Source organism: Lissotriton vulgaris, chromosome 3_1, assembly GCF_964263255.1.
Source record: "Lissotriton vulgaris chromosome 3_1, aLisVul1.2, whole genome shotgun sequence".
Taxonomy (NCBI): domain Eukaryota; kingdom Metazoa; phylum Chordata; class Amphibia; order Caudata; family Salamandridae; genus Lissotriton; species Lissotriton vulgaris.
This window is the reverse complement of record NC_141689.1, coordinates 1,242,432,745-1,242,458,341: the sequence shown is the minus strand read 5'-3', so window position 1 is coordinate 1,242,458,341 and position 25,597 is coordinate 1,242,432,745. Positions and strand designations below refer to the sequence as shown.

Here is a 25,597-nt window from a genome sequence, read left to right as displayed (position 1 = left end):
CCCGGCTTGCTTGAATCCAGTGGCAAAGTGAGCAAGGGACTCACGTCTGAGCATACCCTGCCACACTTATGGCGGCCAAAAGCGGTACAAAAGGGGGTGGTGATGGACGGAGCATCTGAATCAATCAAACACTCACACCCAGTCAAAAGATCTGGGTTTAATCCATCACCGTTCTTTAGCCCACTCTGCCACCCCAGTTCACATATGGCTATATGCAATTCAGTCTGACCCTGTGCCTCATGGGAACAGTCCAGCCCGAACTGCCAAGACATGTCTTCCCTGGACCGGAAACAAGCTTCCGAGGACCAGTTTCTGGCATTCCAGCTGTCTTCAGCCCGGCTTGCTTGAATCCAGTGGCAAAGTGAGCAAGGGACTCACGTCTGAGCATACCCTGCCACACTTATGGCGGCCAAAAGCGGTACAAAAGGGGGTGGTGATGGACTGAGCATCTGAATCAATCAAACACTCACACCCAGTCAAAAGATCTGGGTTTAATCCATCACGGTTCTTTAGCCCACTCTGCCACCCCAGTTCAGACATGGCTATATGCAAATCAGTCTGACCCTGTGCCTCAAGGGAACTGTCCAGCCCGAACTGCCAAGACATGTCTTCCCTGGACCGGAAACAAGCTTCCGAGGACCGGTTTCTATCATTCCAGCCATCTTCAGCCTGGCTTGCTTGAATCCAGTGGCAAAGTGAGCAAGGGACTCACGTCTGAGCATACCCTGCCACACTTATGGCGGTCAAAAGCGGTACAAAAGGGGGTGGTGATGGACGGAGCATCTGAATCAATCAAACACTCACACCCAGTCAAAAGATCTGGGTTTAATCCATCACCGTTCTTTAGCCCACTCTGCCACCCCAGTTCAGACATGGCTATATGCAAATCAGTCTGACCCTGTACCTCATGGGAACAGTCCAGCCCGAACTGTCAAGACATGTCTTCCCTGGACCGGAAACAAGCTTCCGAGGACCGGTTTCTGGCATTTCAGCCGTCCTCAGCCCAGCTTGCTTGAATCCAGTGGCAAAGTGAGCAAGAGACTCACGTCTGAGCATACCCTGCCACACTTATGGCGGCCAAAAGCGGTACAAAAGGGGGTGGTGATGGACAGAGCATCTGAATCAATCAAACACTCACACCCAGTCAAAAGATCTGGGTTTAATCCATGACCGTTCTTTAGCCCACTCTGCCACCCCAGTTCAGACATGGCTATATGCAAATCAGTCTGACCCTGTGCCTCATGGGAACAGTCCAGACCCGAACTGCTAAGACGTGTCTTCCCTGGACCGGAAACAAGCTTCCGAGGAATGGTTTCTGGCATTTCAGCCGTCCTCAGCCCGGCTTGCTTGAATCCAGTGGCAAAGTGAGCAAGGGACTCACGTCTGAGCATACCCTGCCACACTTATGGCGGCCAAAAGCGGTACAAAAGGCGGTGGTGATGGACGGAGCATCTGAATCAATCAAACACTCACACCCAGTCAAAAGATCTGGGTTTAATCCATCACCGTTCTTTAGCCCACTCTGCCACCCCAGTTCACATATGGCTATATGCAATTCAGTCTGACCCTGTGCCTCATGGGAACAGTCCAGCCCGAACTGCCAAGACATGTCTTCCCTGGACCGGAAACAAGCTTCCGAGGAATGGTTTCTGGCATTTCAGCCGTCCTCAGCCCGGCTTGCTTGAATCCAGTGGCAAAGTGAGCAAGGGACTCGCGTCTGAGCATACCCTGCCACACTTATGGCGGCCAAAAGCGGTACAAAAGGGGGTGGTGATGGACGGAGCATCTGAATCAATCAAACACTCACACCCAGTCAAAAGATCTGGGTTTAATCCATCACGGTTCTTTAGCCCACTCTGCCACCCCAGTTCAGACATGGCTATATGCAAATCAGTCTGACCCTGTGCTTCATGGGAACAGTCCAGCCCGAACTGCCAAGACATGTCTTCCCTGGACCGGAAACAAGCTTCCGAGGACCGGTTTCTATCATTCCAGCCATCTTCAGCCTGGCTTGCTTGAATCCAGTGGCAAAGTGAGCAAGGGACTCACGTCTGAGCATACCCTGCCACACTTATGGCGGTCAAAAGCGGTACAAAAGGGGGTGGTGATGGACGGAGCATCTGAATCAATCAAACACTCACACCCAGTCAAAAGATCTGGGTTTAATCCATCACCGTTCTTTAGCCCACTCTGCCACCCCAGTTCAGACATGGCTATATGCAAATCAGTCTGACCCTGTACCTCATGGGAACAGTCCAGCCCGAACTGTCAAGACATGTCTTCCCTGGACCGGAAACAAGCTTCCGAGGACCGGTTTCTGGCATTTCAGCCGTCCTCAGCCCAGCTTGCTTGAATCCAGTGGCAAAGTGAGCAAGGGACTCACGTCTGAGCATACCCTGCCACACTTATGGCGGCCAAAAGCGGTACAAAAGGGGGTGGTGATGGACAGAGCATCTGAATCAATCAAACACTCACACCCAGTCAAAAGATCTGGGTTTAATCCATGACCGTTCTTTAGCCCACTCTGCCACCCCAGTTCAGACATGGCTATATGCAAATCAGTCTGACCCTGTGCCTCATGGGAACAGTCCAGACCCGAACTGCTAAGACGTGTCTTCCCTGGACCGGAAACAAGCTTCCGAGGAATGGTTTCTGGCATTTCAGCCGTCCTCAGCCCGGCTTGCTTGAATCCAGTGGCAAAGTGAGCAAGGGACTCACGTCTGAGCATACCCTGCCACACTTATGGCGGCCAAAAGCGGTACAAAAGGGGGTGGTGATGGACGGAGCATCTGAATCAATCAAACACTCACACCCAGTCAAAAGATCTGGGTTAAATCCATCACCGTTCTTTAGCCCACTCTGCCACCCCAGTTCACATATGGCTATATGCAATTCAGTCTGACCCTGTGCCTCATGGGAACAGTCCAGCCCGAACTGCCAAGACATGTCTTCCCTGGACCGGAAACAAGCTTCCGAGGACCGGTTTCTGGCATTCCAGCTGTCTTCAGCCCGGCTTGCTTGAATCCAGTGGCAAAGTGAGCAAGGGACTCACGTCTGAGCATACCCTGCCACACTTATGGCGGCCAAAAGCGGTACAAAAGGGGGTGGTGATGGACGGAGCATCTGAATCAATCAAACACTCACACCCAGTCAAAAGATCTGGGTTTAATCCATCACGGTTCTTTAGCCCACTCTGCCACCCCAGTTCAGACATGGCTATATGCAAATCAGTCTGACCCTGTGCCTCATGGGAACAGTCCAGCCCGAACTGCCAAGACATGTCTTCCCTGGACCGGAAACAAGCTTCCGAGGACCGGTTTCTATCATTCCAGCCATCTTCAGCCTGGCTTGCTTGAATCCAGTGGCAAAGTGAGCAAGGGACTCACGTCTGAGCATACCCTGCCACACTTATGGCGGTCAAAAGCGGTACAAAAGGGGGTGGTGATGGACGGAGCATCTGAATCAATCAAACACTCACACCCAGTCAAAAGATCTGGGTTTAATCCATCACCGTTCTTTAGCCCACTCTGCCACCCCAGTTCAGACATGGCTATATGCAAATCAGTCTGACCCTGTACCTCATGGGAACAGTCCAGCCCGAACTGTCAAGACATGTCTTCCCTGGACCGGAAACAAGCTTCCGAGGACCGGTTTCTGGCATTCCAGCCGTCTTCAGCCCGGCTTGCTTGAATCCAGTGGCAAAGCGAGCAAGGGACTCACGTCTGAGCATACCCTGCCACACTTATGGCGGCCAAAAGCGGTACAAAAGGGGGTGGGGATGGACAGAGCATCTGAATCAATCAAACACTCACACCCAGACAAAAGATCTGGGTTTAATCCATCACCGTTGTTTAGCCCACTCTGCCACCCCAGTTCAGACATGGCTATATGCAAATCAGTCTGACCCTGTGCCTCTTGGGAACAGTCCAGCCCGAACTGCCAAGACATGTCTTCCCTGGACTGGAAACAAGCTTCCGAGGACCAGTTTCTGGCATTCCAGCCGTCTTCAGCCCGGCTTGCTTGAATCCAGTGGCAAAGTGAGCAAGGGACTCACGTCTGAGCATACCCTGCCACACTATGGCGGCCAAAAGCGGTACAAAAGGGGGTGGTGATGGACGGAGCATCTGAATCAATCAAACACTCACACCCAGTCAAAAGATCTGGGTTTAATCCATCACCGTTCTTTAGCCCACTCTGCCACCCCAGTTCAGACATGGCTATATGCAAATCAGTCTGACCCTGCGTCTCATGGGAACAGTCCAGCCCGAACTGCCAAGACATGTCTTCCCTGGACCGGAAACAAGCTTCCGAGGAACGGTCTCTGGCATTCCAGCCATCTTCAGCCTGGCTTGCTTGAATCCAGTGGCAAAGTGAGCAAGGGACTCACGTCTGAGCATACCCTGCCACACTTATGGCGGTCAAAAGCGGTACAAAAGGGGGTGGTGATGGACGGAGCATCTGAATCAATCAAACACTCACACCCAGTCAAAAGATCTGGGTTTAATCCATCACCGTTCTTTAGCCCACTCTGCCACCCCAGTTCAGACATGGCTATATGCAAATCAGTCTGACCCTGTACCTCATGGGAACAGTCCAGCCCGAACTGTCAAGACATGTCTTCCCTGGACCGGAAACAAGCTTCCGAGGACCGGTTTCTGGCATTTCAGCCGTCCTCAGCCCAGCTTGCTTGAATCCAGTGGCAAAGTGAGCAAGGGACTCACGTCTGAGCATACCCTGCCACACTTATGGCGGCCAAAATCGGTACAAAAGGGGGTGGTGATGGACAGAGCATCTGAATCAATCAAACACTCACACCCAGTCAAAAGATCTGGGTTTAATCCATGACCGTTCTTTAGCCCACTCTGCCACCCCAGTTCAGACATGGCTATATGCAAATCAGTCTGACCCTGTGCCTCATGGGAACAGTCCAGACCCGAACTGCTAAGACGTGTCTTCCCTGGACCGGAAACAAGCTTCCGAGGAATGGTTTCTGGCATTTCAGCCGTCCTCAGCCCGGCTTGCTTGAATCCAGTGGCAAAGTGAGCAAGGGACTCACGTCTGAGCATACCCTGCCACACTTATGGCGGCCAAAAGCGGTACAAAAGGGGGTGGTGATGGACGGAGCATCTGAATCAATCAAACACTCACACCCAGTCAAAAGATCTGGGTTAAATCCATCACCGTTCTTTAGCCCACTCTGCCACCCCAGTTCACATATGGCTATATGCAATTCAGTCTGACCCTGTGCCTCATGGGAACAGTCCAGCCCGAACTGCCAAGACATGTCTTCCCTGGACCGGAAACAAGCTTCCGAGGACCAGTTTCTGGCATTCCAGCTGTCTTCAGCCCGGCTTGCTTGAATCCAGTGGCAAAGTGAGCAAGGGACTCACGTCTGAGCATACCCTGCCACACTTATGGCGGCCAAAAGCGGTACAAAAGGGGGTGGTGATGGACGGAGCATCTGAATCAATCAAACACTCACACCCAGTCAAAAGATCTGGGTTTAATCCATCACGGTTCTTTAGCCCACTCTGCCACCCCAGTTCAGACATGGCTATATGCAAATCAGTCTGACCCTGTGCCTCATGGGAACAGTCCAGCCCGAACTGCCAAGACATGTCTTCCCTGGACCGGAAACAAGCTTCCGAGGACCGGTTTCTATCATTCCAGCCATCTTCAGCCTGGCTTGCTTGAATCCAGTGGCAAAGTGAGCAAGGGACTCACGTCTGAGCATACCCTGCCACACTTATGGCGGTCAAAAGCGGTACAAAAGGGGGTGGTGATGGACGGAGCATCTGAATCAATCAAACACTCACACCCAGTCAAAAGATCTGGGTTTAATCCATCACCGTTCTTTAGCCCACTCTGCCACCCCAGTTCAGACATGGCTATATGCAAATCAGTCTGACCCTGTACCTCATGGGAACAGTCCAGCCCGAACTGTCAAGACATGTCTTCCCTGGACCGGAAACAAGCTTCCGAGGACCGGTTTCTGGCATTCCAGCCGTCTTCAGCCCGGCTTGCTTGAATCCAGTGGCAAAGCGAGCAAGGGACTCACGTCTGAGCATACCCTGCCACACTTATGGCGGCCAAAAGCGGTACAAAAGGGGGTGGGGATGGACAGAGCATCTGAATCAATCAAACACTCACACCCAGACAAAAGATCTGGGTTTAATCCATCACCGTTGTTTAGCCCACTCTGCCACCCCAGTTCAGACATGGCTATATGCAAATCAGTCTGACCCTGTGCCTCTTGGGAACAGTCCAGCCCGAACTGCCAAGACATGTCTTCCCTGGACTGGAAACAAGCTTCCGAGGACCGGTTTCTGGCATTCCAGCCGTCTTCAGCCCGGCTTGCTTGAATCCAGTGGCAAAGTGAGCAAGGGACTCACGTCTGAGCATACCCTGCCACACTATGGCGGCCAAAAGCGGTACAAAAGGGGGTGGTGATGGACGGAGCATCTGAATCAATCAAACACTCACACCCAGTCAAAAGATCTGGGTTTAATCCATCACCGTTCTTTAGCCCACTCTGCCACCCCAGTTCAGACATGGCTATATGCAAATCAGTCTGACCCTGTACCTCATGGGAACAGTCCAGCCCGAACTGTCAAGACATGTCTTCCCTGGACCGGAAACAAGCTTCCGAGGACCGGTTTCTGGCATTCCAGCCGTCTTCAGCCCGGCTTGCTTGAATCCAGTGGCAAAGCGAGCAAGGGACTCACGTCTGAGCATACCCTGCCACACTTATGGCGGCCAAAAGCGGTACAAAAGGGGGTGGGGATGGACAGAGCATCTGAATCAATCAAACACTCACACCCAGACAAAAGATCTGGGTTTAATCCATCACCGTTGTTTAGCCCACTCTGCCACCCCAGTTCAGACATGGCTATATGCAAATCAGTCTGACCCTGTGCCTCTTGGGAACAGTCCAGCCCGAACTGCCAAGACATGTCTTCCCTGGACTGGAAACAAGCTTCTGAGGACCGGTTTCTGGCATTCCAGCCGTCTTCAGCCCGGCTTGCTTGAATCCAGTGGCAAAGTGAGCAAGGGACTCACGTCTGAGCATACCCTGCCACACTATGGCGGCCAAAAGCGGTACAAAAGGGGGTGGTGATGGACAGAGCATCTGAATCAATCAAACACTCACACCCAGTCAAAAGATCTGGGTTTAATCCATGACCGTTCTTTAGCCCACTCTGCCACCCCAGTTCAGACATGGCTATATGCAAATCAGTCTGACCCTGTGCCTCATGGGAACAGTCCAGACCCGAACTGCTAAGACGTGTCTTCCCTGGACCGGAAACAAGCTTCCGAGGAATGGTTTCTGGCATTTCAGCCGTCCTCAGCCCGGCTTGCTTGAATCCAGTGGCAAAGTGAGCAAGGGACTCACGTCTGAGCATACCCTGCCACACTTATGGCGGCCAAAAGCGGTACAAAAGGGGGTGGTGATGGACGGAGCATCTGAATCAATCAAACACTCACACCCAGTCAAAAGATCTGGGTTAAATCCATCACCGTTCTTTAGCCCACTCTGCCACCCCAGTTCACATATGGCTATATGCAATTCAGTCTGACCCTGTGCCTCATGGGAACAGTCCAGCCCGAACTGCCAAGACATGTCTTCCCTGGACCGGAAACAAGCTTCCGAGGACCGGTTTCTGGCATTCCAGCTGTCTTCAGCCCGGCTTGCTTGAATCCAGTGGCAAAGTGAGCAAGGGACTCACGTCTGAGCATACCCTGCCACACTTATGGCGGCCAAAAGCGGTACAAAAGGGGGTGGTGATGGACGGAGCATCTGAATCAATCAAACACTCACACCCAGTCAAAAGATCTGGGTTTAATCCATCACGGTTCTTTAGCCCACTCTGCCACCCCAGTTCAGACATGGCTATATGCAAATCAGTCTGACCCTGTGCCTCATGGGAACAGTCCAGCCCGAACTGCCAAGACATGTCTTCCCTGGACCGGAAACAAGCTTCCGAGGACCGGTTTCTATCATTCCAGCCATCTTCAGCCTGGCTTGCTTGAATCCAGTGGCAAAGTGAGCAAGGGACTCACGTCTGAGCATACCCTGCCACACTTATGGCGGTCAAAAGCGGTACAAAAGGGGGTGGTGATGGACGGAGCATCTGAATCAATCAAACACTCACACCCAGTCAAAAGATCTGGGTTTAATCCATCACCGTTCTTTAGCCCACTCTGCCACCCCAGTTCAGACATGGCTATATGCAAATCAGTCTGACCCTGTACCTCATGGGAACAGTCCAGCCCGAACTGTCAAGACATGTCTTCCCTGGACCGGAAACAAGCTTCCGAGGACCGGTTTCTGGCATTCCAGCCGTCTTCAGCCCGGCTTGCTTGAATCCAGTGGCAAAGCGAGCAAGGGACTCACGTCTGAGCATACCCTGCCACACTTATGGCGGCCAAAAGCGGTACAAAAGGGGGTGGGGATGGACAGAGCATCTGAATCAATCAAACACTCACACCCAGACAAAAGATCTGGGTTTAATCCATCACCGTTGTTTAGCCCACTCTGCCACCCCAGTTCAGACATGGCTATATGCAAATCAGTCTGACCCTGTGCCTCTTGGGAACAGTCCAGCCCGAACTGCCAAGACATGTCTTCCCTGGACTGGAAACAAGCTTCCGAGGACCAGTTTCTGGCATTCCAGCCGTCTTCAGCCCGGCTTGCTTGAATCCAGTGGCAAAGTGAGCAAGGGACTCACGTCTGAGCATACCCTGCCACACTATGGCGGCCAAAAGCGGTACAAAAGGGGGTGGTGATGGACGGAGCATCTGAATCAATCAAACACTCACACCCAGTCAAAAGATCTGGGTTTAATCCATCACCGTTCTTTAGCCCACTCTGCCACCCCAGTTCAGACATGGCTATATGCAAATCAGTCTGACCCTGCGTCTCATGGGAACAGTCCAGCCCGAACTGCCAAGACATGTCTTCCCTGGACCGGAAACAAGCTTCCGAGGAACGGTCTCTGGCATTCCAGCCATCTTCAGCCTGGCTTGCTTGAATCCAGTGGCAAAGTGAGCAAGGGACTCACGTCTGAGCATACCCTGCCACACTTATGGCGGTCAAAAGCGGTACAAAAGGGGGTGGTGATGGACGGAGCATCTGAATCAATCAAACACTCACACCCAGTCAAAAGATCTGGGTTTAATCCATCACCGTTCTTTAGCCCACTCTGCCACCCCAGTTCAGACATGGCTATATGCAAATCAGTCTGACCCTGTACCTCATGGGAACAGTCCAGCCCGAACTGTCAAGACATGTCTTCCCTGGACCGGAAACAAGCTTCCGAGGACCGGTTTCTGGCATTTCAGCCGTCCTCAGCCCGGCTTGCTTGAATCCAGTGGCAAAGTGAGCAAGGGACTCACGTCTGAGCATACCCTGCCACACTTATGGCGGCCAAAAGCGGTACAAAAGGGGGTGGTGATGGACGGAGCATCTGAATCAATCAAACACTCACACCCAGTCAAAAGATCTGGGTTAAATCCATCACCGTTCTTTAGCCCACTCTGCCACCCCAGTTCACATATGGCTATATGCAATTCAGTCTGACCCTGTGCCTCATGGGAACAGTCCAGCCCGAACTGCCAAGACATGTCTTCCCTGGACCGGAAACAAGCTTCCGAGGACCAGTTTCTGGCATTCCAGCTGTCTTCAGCCCGGCTTGCTTGAATCCAGTGGCAAAGTGAGCAAGGGACTCACGTCTGAGCATACCCTGCCACACTTATGGCGGCCAAAAGCGGTACAAAAGGGGGTGGTGATGGACGGAGCATCTGAATCAATCAAACACTCACACCCAGTCAAAAGATCTGGGTTTAATCCATCACGGTTCTTTAGCCCACTCTGCCACCCCAGTTCAGACATGGCTATATGCAAATCAGTCTGACCCTGTGCCTCATGGGAACAGTCCAGCCCGAACTGCCAAGACATGTCTTCCCTGGACCGGAAACAAGCTTCCGAGGACCGGTTTCTATCATTCCAGCCATCTTCAGCCTGGCTTGCTTGAATCCAGTGGCAAAGTGAGCAAGGGACTCACGTCTGAGCATACCCTGCCACACTTATGGCGGTCAAAAGCGGTACAAAAGGGGGTGGTGATGGACGGAGCATCTGAATCAATCAAACACTCACACCCAGTCAAAAGATCTGGGTTTAATCCATCACCGTTCTTTAGCCCACTCTGCCACCCCAGTTCAGACATGGCTATATGCAAATCAGTCTGACCCTGTACCTCATGGGAACAGTCCAGCCCGAACTGTCAAGACATGTCTTCCCTGGACCGGAAACAAGCTTCCGAGGACCGGTTTCTGGCATTCCAGCCGTCTTCAGCCCGGCTTGCTTGAATCCAGTGGCAAAGCGAGCAAGGGACTCACGTCTGAGCATACCCTGCCACACTTATGGCGGCCAAAAGCGGTACAAAAGGGGGTGGGGATGGACAGAGCATCTGAATCAATTAAACACTCACACCCAGACAAAAGATCTGGGTTTAATCCATCACCGTTGTTTAGCCCACTCTGCCACCCCAGTTCAGACATGGCTATATGCAAATCAGTCTGACCCTGTGCCTCTTGGGAACAGTCCAGCCCGAACTGCCAAGACATGTCTTCCCTGGACTGGAAACAAGCTTCCGAGGACCGGTTTCTGGCATTCCAGCCGTCTTCAGCCCGGCTTGCTTGAATCCAGTGGCAAAGTGAGCAAGGGACTCACGTCTGAGCATACCCTGCCACACTATGGCGGCCAAAAGCGGTACAAAAGGGGGTGGTGATGGACGGAGCAGCTGAATCAATCAAACACTCACACCCAGTCAAAAGATCTGGGTTTAATCCATCACCGTTCTTTAGCCCACTCTGCCACCCCAGTTCAGACATGGCTATATGCAAATCAGTCTGACCCTGTACCTCATGGGAACAGTCCAGCCCGAACTGTCAAGACATGTCTTCCCTGGACCGGAAACAAGCTTCCGAGGACCGGTTTCTGGCATTCCAGCCGTCTTCAGCCCGGCTTGCTTGAATCCAGTGGCAAAGCGAGCAAGGGACTCACGTCTGAGCATACCCTGCCACACTTATGGCGGCCAAAAGCGGTACAAAAGGGGGTGGGGATGGACAGAGCATCTGAATCAATCAAACACTCACACCCAGACAAAAGATCTGGGTTTAATCCATCACCGTTGTTTAGCCCACTCTGCCACCCCAGTTCAGACATGGCTATATGCAAATCAGTCTGACCCTGTGCCTCTTGGGAACAGTCCAGCCCGAACTGCCAAGACATGTCTTCCCTGGACTGGAAACAAGCTTCCGAGGACCGGTTTCTGGCATTCCAGCCGTCTTCAGCCCGGCTTGCTTGAATCCAGTGGCAAAGTGAGCAAGGGACTCACGTCTGAGCATACCCTGCCACACTATGGCGGCCAAAAGCGGTACAAAAGGGGGTGGTGATGGACGGAGCATCTGAATCAATCAAACACTCACACCCAGTCAAAAGATCTGGGTTTAATCCATCACCGTTCTTTAGCCCACTCTGCCACCCCAGTTCAGACATGGCTATATGCAAATCAGTCTGACCCTGCGTCTCATGGGAACAGTCCAGCCCGAACTGCCAAGACATGTCTTCCCTGGACCGGAAACAAGCTTCCGAGGAACGGTCTCTGGCATTTCAGCCGTCTTCAGCCCGGCTTGCTTGAATCCAGTGGCAAAGTGAGCAAGGGACTCACGTCTGAGCATACCCTGCCACACTTATGGCGGCCAAAAGCGGTACAAAAGGGGTGGTGATGGACGGAGCATCTGAATCAATCAAACACTCACACCCAGTCAAAAGATCTGGGTTTAATCCATCACCACTGGATTCAAGCAAGCCGGGCTGAAGACGGCTGGAATGCCAGAAACCGGTCCTCGGAAGCTTGTTTCCGGTCCAGGGAAGGCATGGCTTGGCAGTTCAGGCTGGACTGTTCCCATGAGGCACAGGGTCAGACTGATTTGCATATAGCCATGTCTGAACTGGGGTGGCAGAGTGGGCTAAAGAACGGTGATGCATCAAACCCAGATCTTTTGACTGGGTGTGAGTGTTTGATTGGTTCAGATGCTCCGTCCATCACCACCCCCTTTTGTACCGTGACCTGTGTTAATGGCAGGCATTTTTGCAAAGTTGCCTTTTTGCACTATCTTCTTCTTTAAAAACCTCTTCGGCTACTTCCAATATTGCTTCAATTTTGTTATCTGCCATATTGGTATTGTGCAAGATTCCAATCCAGGCTCAAACAGAACTCACAGCTGAAACACCTCTCAGTAATCGGAACCCTCTGTGCTTACCGAGGGTGTTTTCCCCATACAGGCTCCAGTTAATAAACTACACCAGAGCGCAGAGGCAAGCCGTGCTGCTAGAGAACCCTTCGGATCCCCTCGCAGCACGATTACCTCCAACAGCCGAAATGTCAAGGGGGCAAGTCAGCGAAACAATCATCTTCAAAGTGCATGTAGATGTCATGCATCTAAAACGCCAGGGATGCTTATCAACGCCCAGGCGTGTTCAAATGTAAATAAGTACCGTACCAAAATTGAAGTAGAGACCGGCACTCTGAGCGGTGTCGTTATTTTAAAAATAACACTTAACACATCAGAAAATGACAGCATCAAATGCATTTCGGCTTTCCCAGCCTTTGTCACGATGCTTGCGCATACAAGAACTATCTGTTTACGCTCTTGGCTATCAACCCTGACAACAGGCTTCTATTCACACGGTGATAGCAGCCATCTTTGAATGAGTACCAGCATTCAATTACTTTAAATAAAAGTCTGATTCACGCATAATGCTATGCTACAACTTCAAACATGTTATATCGTTTTGATTATTCATGTATTAGTATTCAGGTCCAGTTGGGCAGTGATTTATGAGATTATTTGTGATCCAATTTTCTGTTTAGTGTTACTTTTGTAAGGACAATAGGAATTGTTACACTACGAAGGTTCGATGTATTTAAAATGTGTATCCAGTTAGCACAGTATTTGGGCACTTGCCAAGTATGTTGCATCAATACATTATGGCATTTTCACTATTTGGGTTCTTGCCCAGTATACTCTTTTGATGTGAGGATTTACTTTTAATTTAAACTTTAATTTACAAATGTTGTATTTTAGAAGTTACAGTATTGTAATATGTGTGAATTGCACTCTCAATTAATGTAATTTAATACTGGAACACATCCAAAGGTGGGCGCTATAAATGTGTGAAATATATATATATATATATATATATATATATATATATAACCTACTGGCGGTCGCCAGTAGGTAGTTATAGTTAGGATTTTTTTCAATGTTAAATCTCAAAATTCTATTTGGAATAACTTTGGCACCGGTTGACGAATCTGCCTGAAAATTTCCTGAAAATGGCCTCGTCGAGCTCCGGTCCTTCCCTGAAAGTTTGGGGGGGATACGTCAAGCGGGGGCCGAGATAAAAGGGGGGTCCCAAAACGCATTTTCCCCATGTTAATTTCCATAGGGCGGTCAATTTCACTTTTAGCCCGAACGGCTGAATGGATTTACACCAAACTTGGCAAAATTGTAGGGACTGGTAGCCCGATGTGCCTTTGCTATGTCTCAAGATATGTGCTGCAGTGGATTTTGAGTAATTTAGGTTCAAAAAAATATATATATCTATAGGCGCTCTCCGGTGCGCGCACCGGAGTGCGCTCCAGGCGCGACACGCGACTTGCGCGCAGAAAGCTGATTGGCTCTTGGGTGTCTGTAAACATTCTAAACAGTCTGGAGCGGCCGCCATCTTGTGTCTCGGTAAAATCGAGAACAAGGGGTTTGAAAAAAAAAGGGGCAAATGACCATAAGGGGGAAGAGTAGACCCCCTCTGACCCCCTAGGTTTGATGTAGGGACTAAAATAGGGTCCTGCAGGGCATTAAAAATTTTTTTTCGTTTTGCGCGGGGGAAGCGCATGGTACGCGCACCGGCGAAGCACGGGGAAAATCCAGGACCATATTTATGAAGGCCTTGCGCTGTTAGTTTTGCGCCTCCTGTGCGTCAATTTTTGTGACGCACCAGCGGTGTAAAAAAATGCGCATTGTTATGCAATATTTAAAAAGTGACGCATCTATCTAGATGCGTCACTTTTTAAATATAGTGCAACGAGGCACATTTTATTACACTGCTGGTGTTATGCGTCACTTTTCTGTGCGCACTCCTTATGACATTCCAGATGTGTCATATTTAATGTATGACGAATCATGTTGCAAGGAGTTACAGATACGTCAGTATTTCTGACATATCTGTAAACATAAAAGTGATGCGAGGCAGGTGCAAGATTTTGACGCAACAGCATCCTAAAAGTGACGTAGAGAAATCTTATAGATTTCAGTACGTCGTTATTACCAAGCTTTTTGCGGGGGAATGCCCCCTTTGCATACATTATACCTGACGCAGATATAATGTGGCGCAGAGTTTTAAAAAGTGACCCATGTACCTAGATGCGTCACTTTTTAAAAATAGCGTCAGGTATAATGCATGCAGAGGGGGTGTTCTCCCGCAAAAAGCTTTGTAATAGCGACGCAGTGAAATCTTTGAGATTTCACTGCGTCAGTTTTAGGATGCTGTTGCGTCAAAATCTTGTGCCTGCTTTACAGCAGGTGTTAGACTGAGGCAAGACCTTTCACATGCTGCTTTCCCCATTTGAAAGGACACATTACTGGAGTTGCGTCACTTTTGTGACGCACTCCAGCAATGCGTTACTTGGAATGTCATAAGGAGTGCGCACAGAAAAGTGACGCATCGCACCAGTGGTGTAAAAAAATGTGCCTCGTTGCGTTATATTTAAAAAGTGACGTAACTAGGTAGATGGGTCACTTTTTAAAATCAAGCGCCACATTATATCTGCGTGAGGTATAATGCATGCAGAGGGGGTGTTCCCCCACAAAAAGCTTTGTAATAGCGACGCAGTGAAATGTTTGAGATTTCACTGCGTCACTTTTAGGATGCTGTTGCATCCTTTAAATATAGTGCAACGAGGCACATTTTATTACACTGCTGGTGTGATGCGTCACTTTTCTGTCCACAGTCCTTATGACATTCCAGATGTGTCATATTTAATGTATGACGAATCATGTTGCAAGGAGTTACAGATACGTCAGTATTTCTCACATATCTGTAAACATGAAAGTGACGCGAGGCAGGCGCAAGATTTTGACGCAACAGCATCCTAAAAGTGACGTAGAGAAATCTCATAGATTTCAGTACGTCGTTATTACCAAGCTTTTTGCGGGGGAATGCCCCCTTTGCATACATTATACCTGACGCAGATACAATGTGGCGCAGAGTTTTAAAAAGTGACCCATGTCCCTAGATGCGTCACTTTTTAAAAATAGCGTCAGGTATAATGCATGCAGAGGGGGTGTTCTCCCGCAAAAAGCTTTGTAATAGCGACGCAGTGAAATCTTTGAGATTTCACTGCGTCAGTTTTAGGATGCTGTTGCGTCAAAATCTTGTGCCTGCTTTACAGCAGGTGTTAGACTGAGGCAAGACCTTTCACATGCTGCTTTCCCCATTTGAAAGGACACATTACTGGAGTTGCGTCACTTTTGTGACGCACTCCAGCAATGCGTTACTTGGAATGTCATAAGGAGTGCGCACAGAAAAGTGACGCATCGCACCAGTGGTGTAAAAAAATGTGCCTCGTTGCGTTATATTTAAAAAGTGACGTAACTAGGTAGATGGGTCACTTTTTAAAATCAAGCGCCACATTATATCTGCGTGAGGTATAATGCATGCAGAGGGGGTGTTCCCACACAAAAAGCTTTGTAATAGCGACGCAGTGAAATGTTTGAGATTTCACTGCGTCACTTTTAGGATGCTGTTGCATCCTTTAAATATAGTGCAACGAGGCACATTTTATTACACTGCTGGTGTGATGCGTCACTTTTCTGTCCACAGTCCTTATGACATTCCAGATGTGTCATATTTAATGTATGACGAATCATGTTGCAAGGAGTTACAGATACGTCAGTATTTCTCACATATCTGTAAACATGAAAGTGACGCGAGGCAGGCGCAAGATTTTGACGCAACAGCATCCTAAAAGTGACGCAGAGAAATCTCATAGATTTCAGTACGTCGTTATTACCAAGCTTTTTGCGAGGGATTGCCCCCTCTGCATACATTATACCTGATGCAGATACAATGTGGCGCAGAGTTTTAAAAAGTGACCCATGTACCTAGATGCGTCACTTTTTAAAAAATAGTGTCAGGTATAATGCATGCAGAGGGGGTGTTCCTTGCAAAAAGCTTGGTAATAATGACGCAGTGCGTCACTTTTAGGATGCTGTTGCGCCAAAATCTTGCGCCTGCTTCACAGCAAACCTTTCACATGGTGCTTTTTCCATGTGAAAGGACACATTACTGGAGTTGCGTCACTTTTGTGACGCACTCCTGCAATGCGTTACTTTTGTGTTTACAGATATGTCAGAAATACTGACATATCTGTAACTCCTTGCGAATTGATTAGTCATATATTAAATATGACATATCTGGAATGTCATAAGGAGTGCGTCCAGAAAAGTGACGCATCGCTGTTTTCACGTAGCGATGCGTCACTTTTCAGAAATGAGGCCTCCAGTTTATTCACTGTGTCATAACTTTCTTTTCTAACACTCACCTTCTTTCATTCCTCCTACTTCACTTCCTTTCACCTCTCATACCTTTCTGTTCTTTCTTACTCATTCTCCTTTCAATTATCAATGCACTATATTTCACTTACTCTTCATTTTTTAAGAATATAGCTCTTTGATGAGAATTGGAGGTAGTTCTGAAAAGAACTTTTGGTTTTCTTCTTTTAACTGAACAGGAACAAAAACAGGGAATGGAAACTGCTCAACAGGAGCAAAAAGAAAAGAAAAAAATTAGGGGTGGGAAGGGCAGCGATGGTTCTCCAATGCTCGAACCATGAGCAGGACACTTTGCTCCCCATAGGTGAGGAGTTGATTGCAGTATCTGCATTTGACGACCCCATGGTTAAATGCAGGTTGTATGTTTGCTACCTGCTCCTGTGATTGTTCTCTTCCAGAAGAAGTTGCTCCTCCTGTTGATGTAGAGGCCCCATCTCTGGGAACCTCTTGTGCCAGAGCCCTGACACTTTCCCGGGCAAAATTCTGGGGGTGCCTCCTCTCCACATGGCGAATCATGGTGAAGTTGCCAAAAGAGTATTTTTTGGGGGGGTTACCCCGTGACAGGACCTGTTTGCAGATCCTGCACTCTACTTTTGGTGCATTCACCTTCTTCTGGTCTGCTGGAAACTTAAAAAATTTCCAGATGAAATGTTCTTTGACCTTCGGCTGAGGAGGCTCTTCATCAATGAAATCATTGGAGTCATCTTCACTGCTGGATGGTCTGGCAGCCATGATTAATCAAGGAATATGGAACAGCAAAAAAGGCAGGTCTTTCAGTCACAAAAGTGAAAGAAGAAGTGAAGGAAATGGGTGGGGATTTCATTCATTGTAAAAAAAAACTGTTAGCAACCAATGAAAAGTGTTATTTTAGGGTCACATGACCCGACGCGTTTACGCTGCGCGCTCCGGAGCACTTCCGGTGCGTTTACGCAGCGCGATCGTAGGCGCTTCCGGGGCGCAAACGTGGCGCGATCGTAGGCGCTTTTGCGTGCGTTTATGCGCCGCGAACGTAGGCGCTTCCGAGGGCACTTACGTTGCGCGCCGAAGTGACGTCATCAATCTTTTATAGAAATGCATAATCATTTTCCTTATTAAAAAAAACTAATTTTATTTGTATGGTACGAAATGTTTTGCATTATTATTAACTTTTCATTCATATTTTTTTCACGAACGACAGTAGCGCTCTGGGTGCGCTTTCAGGTGAGCTCACGGAAAAGCTTACCGGAGAGCTTAGCTGAAAGCTTCCCGGAGCGCGCACCCAGAGCGCAAAAGAAAAAAATTATATAAAAAAATGAATACTTAAAAAAAAACAGCAAATTGTAAAAAAAAAAAAAGGTTAGAAACTCGATATACAAAGGAATTAGCATTTAAAAAACCTATGAAATTCACTGAAAAAACCATAGGTTTCACACCAGTTATAGTTAGGAATTAGCATTTAAAAAACCTATTAAATTCACTGAAAAAACCATAGGTTTCACACCAGTTATAGTTAGCTGGAAATTTTACTGATATAAAACCATTGAAATTCCCACGTTATAGTTAGATGGACTCACTATAACTTGCGCGTGCAATGCACTGCTGATGATGTCTTATTAAGCCAGTTAACCAATCAATTTTTAAAAACCATCCATTTAGACACTTATTTAAACATTTATTCTTCCATCAACTTTTACATATACATATATAAAATATATTTATTTTTCAGAAAGACACACATTCACTGGATGGTGTCATCAGTGATGTCATGAGTGATGTCACTGACCATGTCATGAGTGATGTAATATGTGACGTCATCAGCAGTGCATTGCACGCGCAAGTTATAGTGAGTCCATCTAACTATAACGTGGGAATTTCAATGGTTTTATATCAGTAAAATTTCCAGCTAACTATAACTGGTGTGAAACCTATGGTTTTTTCAGTGAATTTAATAGGTTTTCTAAATGCTAATTCCTAACTATAACTGGTGTGAAACCTATGGTTTTTTCAGTGAATATATATATATAGACACACTGAAAAAACCATAGGTTTTAGGCCCGTTATAGTTGGAAATTAGCATTTAAAAACCCTTAGAAATTCACTGAAATAAACATAGGTTTCAGGCACGTTATAGTTAGTTGGATATTTCACTCGTACAAAACCATAGAAATTCCTCCGTTGTAGTTAGTTCTGCTAACTATAACTCGCGCACCCGCAATGCACTGCTGATGACGTCACATATTACATCACTCATGACATGGTCAGTGACATCACTGATGACATCACTGATGACATCTCAAATGACATCACTGATGTCACCGGGGCTCGGGGGTCTGTAAAATTTGCATACTTAGTGCCCAGGGGAGGTGGCGGTCCCTGGGGCATTTGGGGGTTTCAAGCCCCCCCACGTAGGTAGTTAATTTGTTTTTAAAACAAGCCCCGGGGGAGGCAGTCCCCGGGGCTGCGGGGGGGCTATGTGCCCCGCCAATATTTGATAAAAGCCCTGGGGGGTGGCAGTCCCCGGGGCTGCGGGGGGGGGGGCTGTGAGCCCCAGCAAATATTTTTGAAAAGCCTCGGGGTGGTGGTCCATAAAAACATTGCCCCCGGAACTTGGCCCACCCAGGGGCTAAATAATTATTAAGTGCACCAGCCCGCTGTTCTTTTTTTTTTCTTCAAGGCATGATCCACGGATCCACTGCGCATTTCGCCGTTTAAAAAAAAATGCTTTTTTTGGCCCTGGGTGTCCTTGTGGGACCCCCTGAGCAGGCCTAGGCTGTCAGGGTGTTTCTACCCTGCCCCCTTTTCTTGTTTTGCACTTTTGCTTTACTGCTTTCTTGTGCCTCGGTTCTACCGCAGCACAAGATTGCTGCCAACACTTCCTGGTTTGGAGTGTTGACAGCCAACTAGACTGCAGCTCGTGATCGGAAGGGTGCGCGGATTCAGTGCGCCTCTATATATCGATATGTTTTTGATTTAGATTTTCTCAACAAATACTAACCGGATTTACACCATTTAACAAAAAGAATTCATTCTGAACCAAGGGCTACCTTTTAGCCAAATTGGGTGTAATTACGTTCAGCAGTTTGGACTGTAGCCTGCCCTAAAATTCCCTATGGGAATTAACATAGAGAAAACTCGTTTTGGGACCCCCTTTTTTCTCAGCCCCCGCTTGAAAAATCACCCTGAAACTTTCAAGATAGGAGCAGACCAGAGCGGGACAGGTGTTTTAAAAATTTTGTGAAGATTCAATCAATCATGGACATTTGTATAGCGCGCTACTCACCCGGAAGGGTCTCAAGGCGCTGGGGGGGAGGGGTCCGTTACTGCTCGAAGAGCCAGGTCTTGAGGAGCTTCCTGAAGGAGAGATGATCCCGGGTCAGCCGGAGGTGGATCGGAAGGGAGTTCCATGTCTTGGCTGCCAGGTAGGAGAAGGATCTTCCCCCGGCGGTGGCTTTGCGGATGCGTGGTATGGCGCGAGGGCTAGGCTGGTCGATCGTAGCTGGCGGGTGGGCGCGTAGAAGGTCAGGCGGTTGTTGAGGTACTTGGGACCCAGGTCGTGGAGGGCCTTGTGTGCGTGGGTGAGGAGCCTGAACGTGATCCTCTTGCTGACGGGGAGCCAGTGCAGGTCTCTCAGGTGGCCGGAGATGTGGCTGTGTCGGGGGATGTCCAGGATGAGTCGTGCGGAGGCGTTCTGGATGTGCTGGAGTCTTCTCTGAAGTTTGGATGTGGTTCCGACGTAGAGGGTGTTTTTGTAGTCCCGTCGGCTGGTGACGAGTGCCTAGGTGACCGTCTTCCTGGTTTCGGTGGGGATCCATCGGAAGATCTTACAGAGCATTTCTAGTACATATTCTACACTACAGCTGCATAAAGGACCATGAGGCAATGTCATCAGGGACCTTAGGGGCAATGTCATCCACCCATACGTGATAACAAGAATTCTCATGAAGTGAAGACGATAAGACTACAAAGAGGTGAAACTTTACATTATATAGTAGGGGAGGGGTGACCGTAAGGTAAGCATGGGCGAATTTTGCGAATTTGCGATCCGCGAATTTGCGGATTTGCAAATTCGCTATCCGCAAAATTTGCGAATTCATGCGAATTTGCGGATTTTTTATTTTTGTGTGTTTGCGGGGAACTTTGCGTATTTGTGGGGCGCTTTGCGTGTTCGCGTTTTTTTTTGCCTGGTTCATCACTGCCACCCTCTAATTTTTTATGCCCTTCTGCCCTCTGTACCACTTGTTTTTGTGCCTTTCTGCCCTCTGCCCCACTCTTGTTTGTGCCCTTTTGCCCTCTGCCCCACCGGTTTCTGTGCCCTTCTGCCCTCTGCCTAACTCATGCCCTCTGTCCCACTTTGTGCCCTTCTGCCCTCAGCCATAAGTCAGCTTCAACAGGAAGCACTAATAGATAAAGTAAAGCAGGTGCTTGAGTTGAAGGTCAAATTAAGTTACACAGTCATTCATCACCCCAAGTTTGGGGTGATTAATGATTGTGTAACTGAATTTGAGATTCAACTCTAGCACCTGCTTTACTTTATCTATTAGTGCTTCCTGTTGAAGCTGACTTTTGAACTATTTTAAAGGCTCTGGCAGCTTGCAGGCGCCTTTCTAAAATAGTTACAAAAAGTCAGCTTGAACTTTTGACCCAATCCGTTCCGCTCGCGGAGTTTGCGGAAAATTCGCGAATCTCGCGGATTGCGAATTTACCGAAAATCCGCAAAATCCGCGAGCGGAACAGATTTTCCGCCCATGCTTACCGTAAGGCTCCCCGGACCGAATTTGGCCCTGGAGACCCCATCTCCTGGCGTGGGTTCTTGATCTTGGGTGTCCTGGAGCCCACCCAAGCCACCTAGTATGCAGCGTTGAGGACCGCAGGGGAAGCCTTAATGCCCCTGTGGTCCTTGCCGCTCCCTACCTCCAGCGGGAGCCGGTGTTGCTTTCACACATAGGGAGCAGTCAAAAATGCTGCTCCCTATGTGTTGGAGCAATCTTTTCATCTGTTATCCTGCCTGCTTGACAGTGGGCAAGAAAACAGATGAAAGTCCACTGCCAGCAAACAGGAGCTATTTTCTTGCTCCCGCCAGCTGGGAGCGGACTTACCGTTTGATCTTGCTTGGCGGAAGCTGTCCAAGCTTCCGCCAAGTGATTGTACACAGCTACATCCCAGTGGTGGGCACCCCAGGACATAGGGAGCTGACCCGGCGGGGTGATGGTCCCCAGGGCCATTAACAGCTCCAGGACAGGGGGGCACTGCCCCTCCTTTCAATTTGAAGAGCCTGCCACAGGAAGGTGGTGGTCCTGGGGCCAAATATGGCCCGGGAGGGGGGGGGCAGGAAGCCCCAGGCCCCCTTAATTTTGTATTTCTGACTCCTGGGAAGTGGTGGTCACAGAGCCCTCCTGGGAAAGGGAAGGGGGCCCATGCATCCCCCTACAATTTACTGTTAAAGCCCGGGGAGGTGGTTGTCCCTGGAGCTGCTAAGAGTAGTATGAGGGGGTTCTTGCTGCCCCCCTCTGAAACATTAGTTAAACTCCGGGGAGTTGGTGTTCCCCGGGGCTCTTTAATGCCTCAGGAGGGGGGTTCACATGGCTCCCCTCCATTTTAAATATCAAGTCCCGGGGAGGTGGTGGTCCCCCGGGCTCTTAGGAGCTCCACATTTATAAAAAAAATGACTCTGGGAACTGGCCACCTGAGGACTGAAATATAACAAGTGCAGGAGACCATGGATTAGCAAATCTTTGTGATTTTTGCTGCAATATGTTTTTAAAGAAATGCTTTTTGGCCCTGACGTGGTACCTGTGGAACTCCACCACCAGCACCACTAGGCCTAGGGGGTCAGGGTATTCCTACCCTTCCCCCTTCGATTTTTTTATTTACTTTTTGGGGCTCGGCTATCCTGGTCAAAGTGTTGGCAACCAATTAGATCTCTGCATGAATTCGGTAAGATTTGTGGAAGGTCTGCTGCTCTAGATATACAAATTTGGTTTTCTTTTAATATCTCTGAAACTACAGAATGGATTTACACCAAATAACTAGAGAGCTAGCTTTATGCCAAATTTCGTATGATTCCGTTCAGCGGTTCAGGCTATAGTCGTATCTAAAATCTCTATAAGAATTAAGATGGGAAACACACTTTTTTTACCTCCCTTTTTCTCAGCCCCCACGTCACAGATCACTCCAAAGCTGTCCATACACAACTTGAATCAGAAGGGCACTTTTTTGGAACAATTTTGTGAAGATTCGTTAAACGACGCCAAAGTTATAAGCAAGTTAAAAAACGCTTTTACTATGGAAACTAGGGCCCTGAGTTAGATCTTGGCAGACGGCTTACTCCGTTACAATGGTGAGAGCTTTCCTATTCACCTAAATATAAATTCCATTATATCCTATGGGATTTATATTTCGGCAGACAGGATATCCGTCACTGTTGTGACTGTGGAACCCGTCCACCAAGATCTAAATCAGGCCCTAGGTCCTGACTACAACTACCTACTGGTGACCATACATAAAGGGATTATACTTACCTGTACAATACTTACATTTTCGTTGTAAAGGCATGCGTGGTAAAGGCTAGGCCTGGACAAAGTTAATGGACTTTTATTCTGCGGAACTCTGCAAAGTGCTGGGAAATCTCAGTTGGGCTCCGCGGAGTATTGCCATCCACGGAGTGTGTTAAGTCGCAATGCTCACACTGATTTTTAGCACCATGAGTTTGTCCCACATTGTAAAATTAGTGTGAAAGGTACTACATGTCGCGCCAGAGGGCGTTGCTGCTTTCTGCCACTCAAGTAGACATTCTAATTGAGCTGCTGCTTCCTCAACACGAGTGGCAGATTTCTCAAAGCGAGCAGTAGCAACCTGCGGCAACTGCCGACATTGGAAAACCTCACTGGGAGGAGGTCTAGCATGTGTATTTTTCTCTTGAGCACTTGCCAACTTAACGATGGCGAGCTGCTCAGGAGAAAAGACTCTGCTCTGTGTCACTTCCCAGACTTTTTCAAAATTCTGCGCAGAGTGGCCAAAACTTTGCAAACTCAGCAAGCGGAGTAGAATTCTTTGACCACCCTAAAGACATACGCGTGGTCACATTTTTTGTGAAAAAGGCATATGCGTGTAATGGATGCATTGTAAAGGCATGTGTGGTTCCATCATACAACCAAAATAATTGATCAAAAAGAAAAGTGTGGGCTTCTTTATAAACCACTGTGCTAGAAATGGAGCAGCCCTTCTGCATCCATCACCCTTCAGAAGTGAGCTCAGCAACCTAAAAAAGCTTACCACTATTTAACTGTGATCTCCTTTTCTCCTTTCCTACCTAGGTGATGGCCAAAGGGGGCATTGTAACAAAACGTTCACAAGTGCTCAAGGTTGACGAAGGTGAGGGTACAGTGCTTTTAAGACTGTAGATAAACACCTGTACAGCACTAATGAAGTATCTACATTCTACACCACCCATCTGTGCTTTCATTGCAACTTCTCAGGCAATGCCATTCAACATCTCTCTTCTCTACCTCTCCTGTTATCTGATTTTTGTTCATATTCTCATTTTCTGTTGCTCATTTTATATTTCCTAATTGTCTCTTTATTTGCTAATCTCTACTTCTCTTCAAATGTCTTTCCTTGAAGAGTTATTCATTCTTCTTTTTCTCTCAGTTTCTCTCTGTCGTGCTCCATCTCTGTACCGCTGCTTATTTTGGGGTATAAAAGTATCTGAGTTGTATTCTTGGATTTATCTTTAGTAATTCAATAATTGTACTGCCATTGATATGTAGTTCATTAAAGGACACCATGTATGTTCATATTTTCTCCCATAAGATGCGATTCCTATGTTAATTTCTGCATCACCAATAGTATGCAAAGCTTGCCCACCCAATCCTACATCGTCTGATTCACAAACAAATGTATTTAATGAAGACATTCCAGGAAACCCGATTGCATTCTATAATAAAGAAGGCGCTGCGTTTTTGAGGAATGGTGAGTTAAAATTGTCACCAGGAACACATTCAGTTAGAAGATCTCAATCTATGTTTAAACCTTAAAAAAATAAAATTAGTAATGGTATTTCAAAATAAATGTTACTATTTAAAAACTGACTACTACAATGGGGAAAGGGTGTAGGTAGGGAAAGTAGGCTTAGTATTAAACTAGACTCCCCCCGTTTCAGTGAAATACAGAAAGAAATAATTTTGTAATTCATAATTGTTCCAAACGATTCAGCAACAAAATCCCTAATAAAAGAACAACAGTATGCACATTAAAAAAAATATGCACTCTACATTAATAAAAAACGTTTATGTAAAAAATTGCATACCTTAAACAATATGCAACATAGTAAAAAGCGCCATAAAAAAGAATGTGTTCAAGGAGGCTTGGAGTCCATCAGCTTAGATAGGGAAGGAAAAGTTAAAAAGAAACATGAAAATACACAAAATCGCCTTTTTATTAACACACCTTCCTTAGAATCTACCTACAATAAAGATTCACAATTTAATGTTTTAAATCCTACTACTGAAGTTCTTACCAGATCAAAGCTGCAGCACCCCCTACGTCCTCGGCTGCGAAACTCCACCAACTGCTGAAAGAGACACTGAAACCAAAAAGATGTGAAAGAACTATTTTAAAAAAAACTTGAACTATGCACAAATTTCCTGAAAAATGTATATATAACATATTAATTGAAAGATTTTTTTATCGCAATATTAAATACAGGTTTGAAAAATGTGATATGTACCTGTTATTTTAAAATTGTTCACATGCATTATTTTTTTTAATGCCCAATTTTCATTATATGAAAATATATACCCACACCATTAAAAAAATGAATTACCTGCATCCTGAAAAATGTAGTGCCCCAAAATGCAAATACTTCCCACCCTTAGCACCTACAATCCATGCATTCCACTCTTCAAAATGAATGTGCACGAATAAAATAAAGATACTGTTC

The 25,597-nt window shown here is 47.6% G+C and overlaps 1 protein-coding gene across 1 annotated transcript in view; it reads left to right on the top strand.

The window, feature by feature from the left end:
• The window catches only part of LOC147727726 (alpha-2-macroglobulin-like), a 1,118,600-nt gene that overhangs the window by 431,434 nt on the left and 661,569 nt on the right, over positions 1–25,597 (top strand). Inside the window, exon 13 of the mRNA XM_086961723.1 lies at positions 23,973–24,030. Coding sequence (XP_086817849.1) covers positions 23,973–24,030 — 58 coding nt within the window. The remainder of the gene's footprint in view (positions 1–23,972; positions 24,031–25,597) is intronic.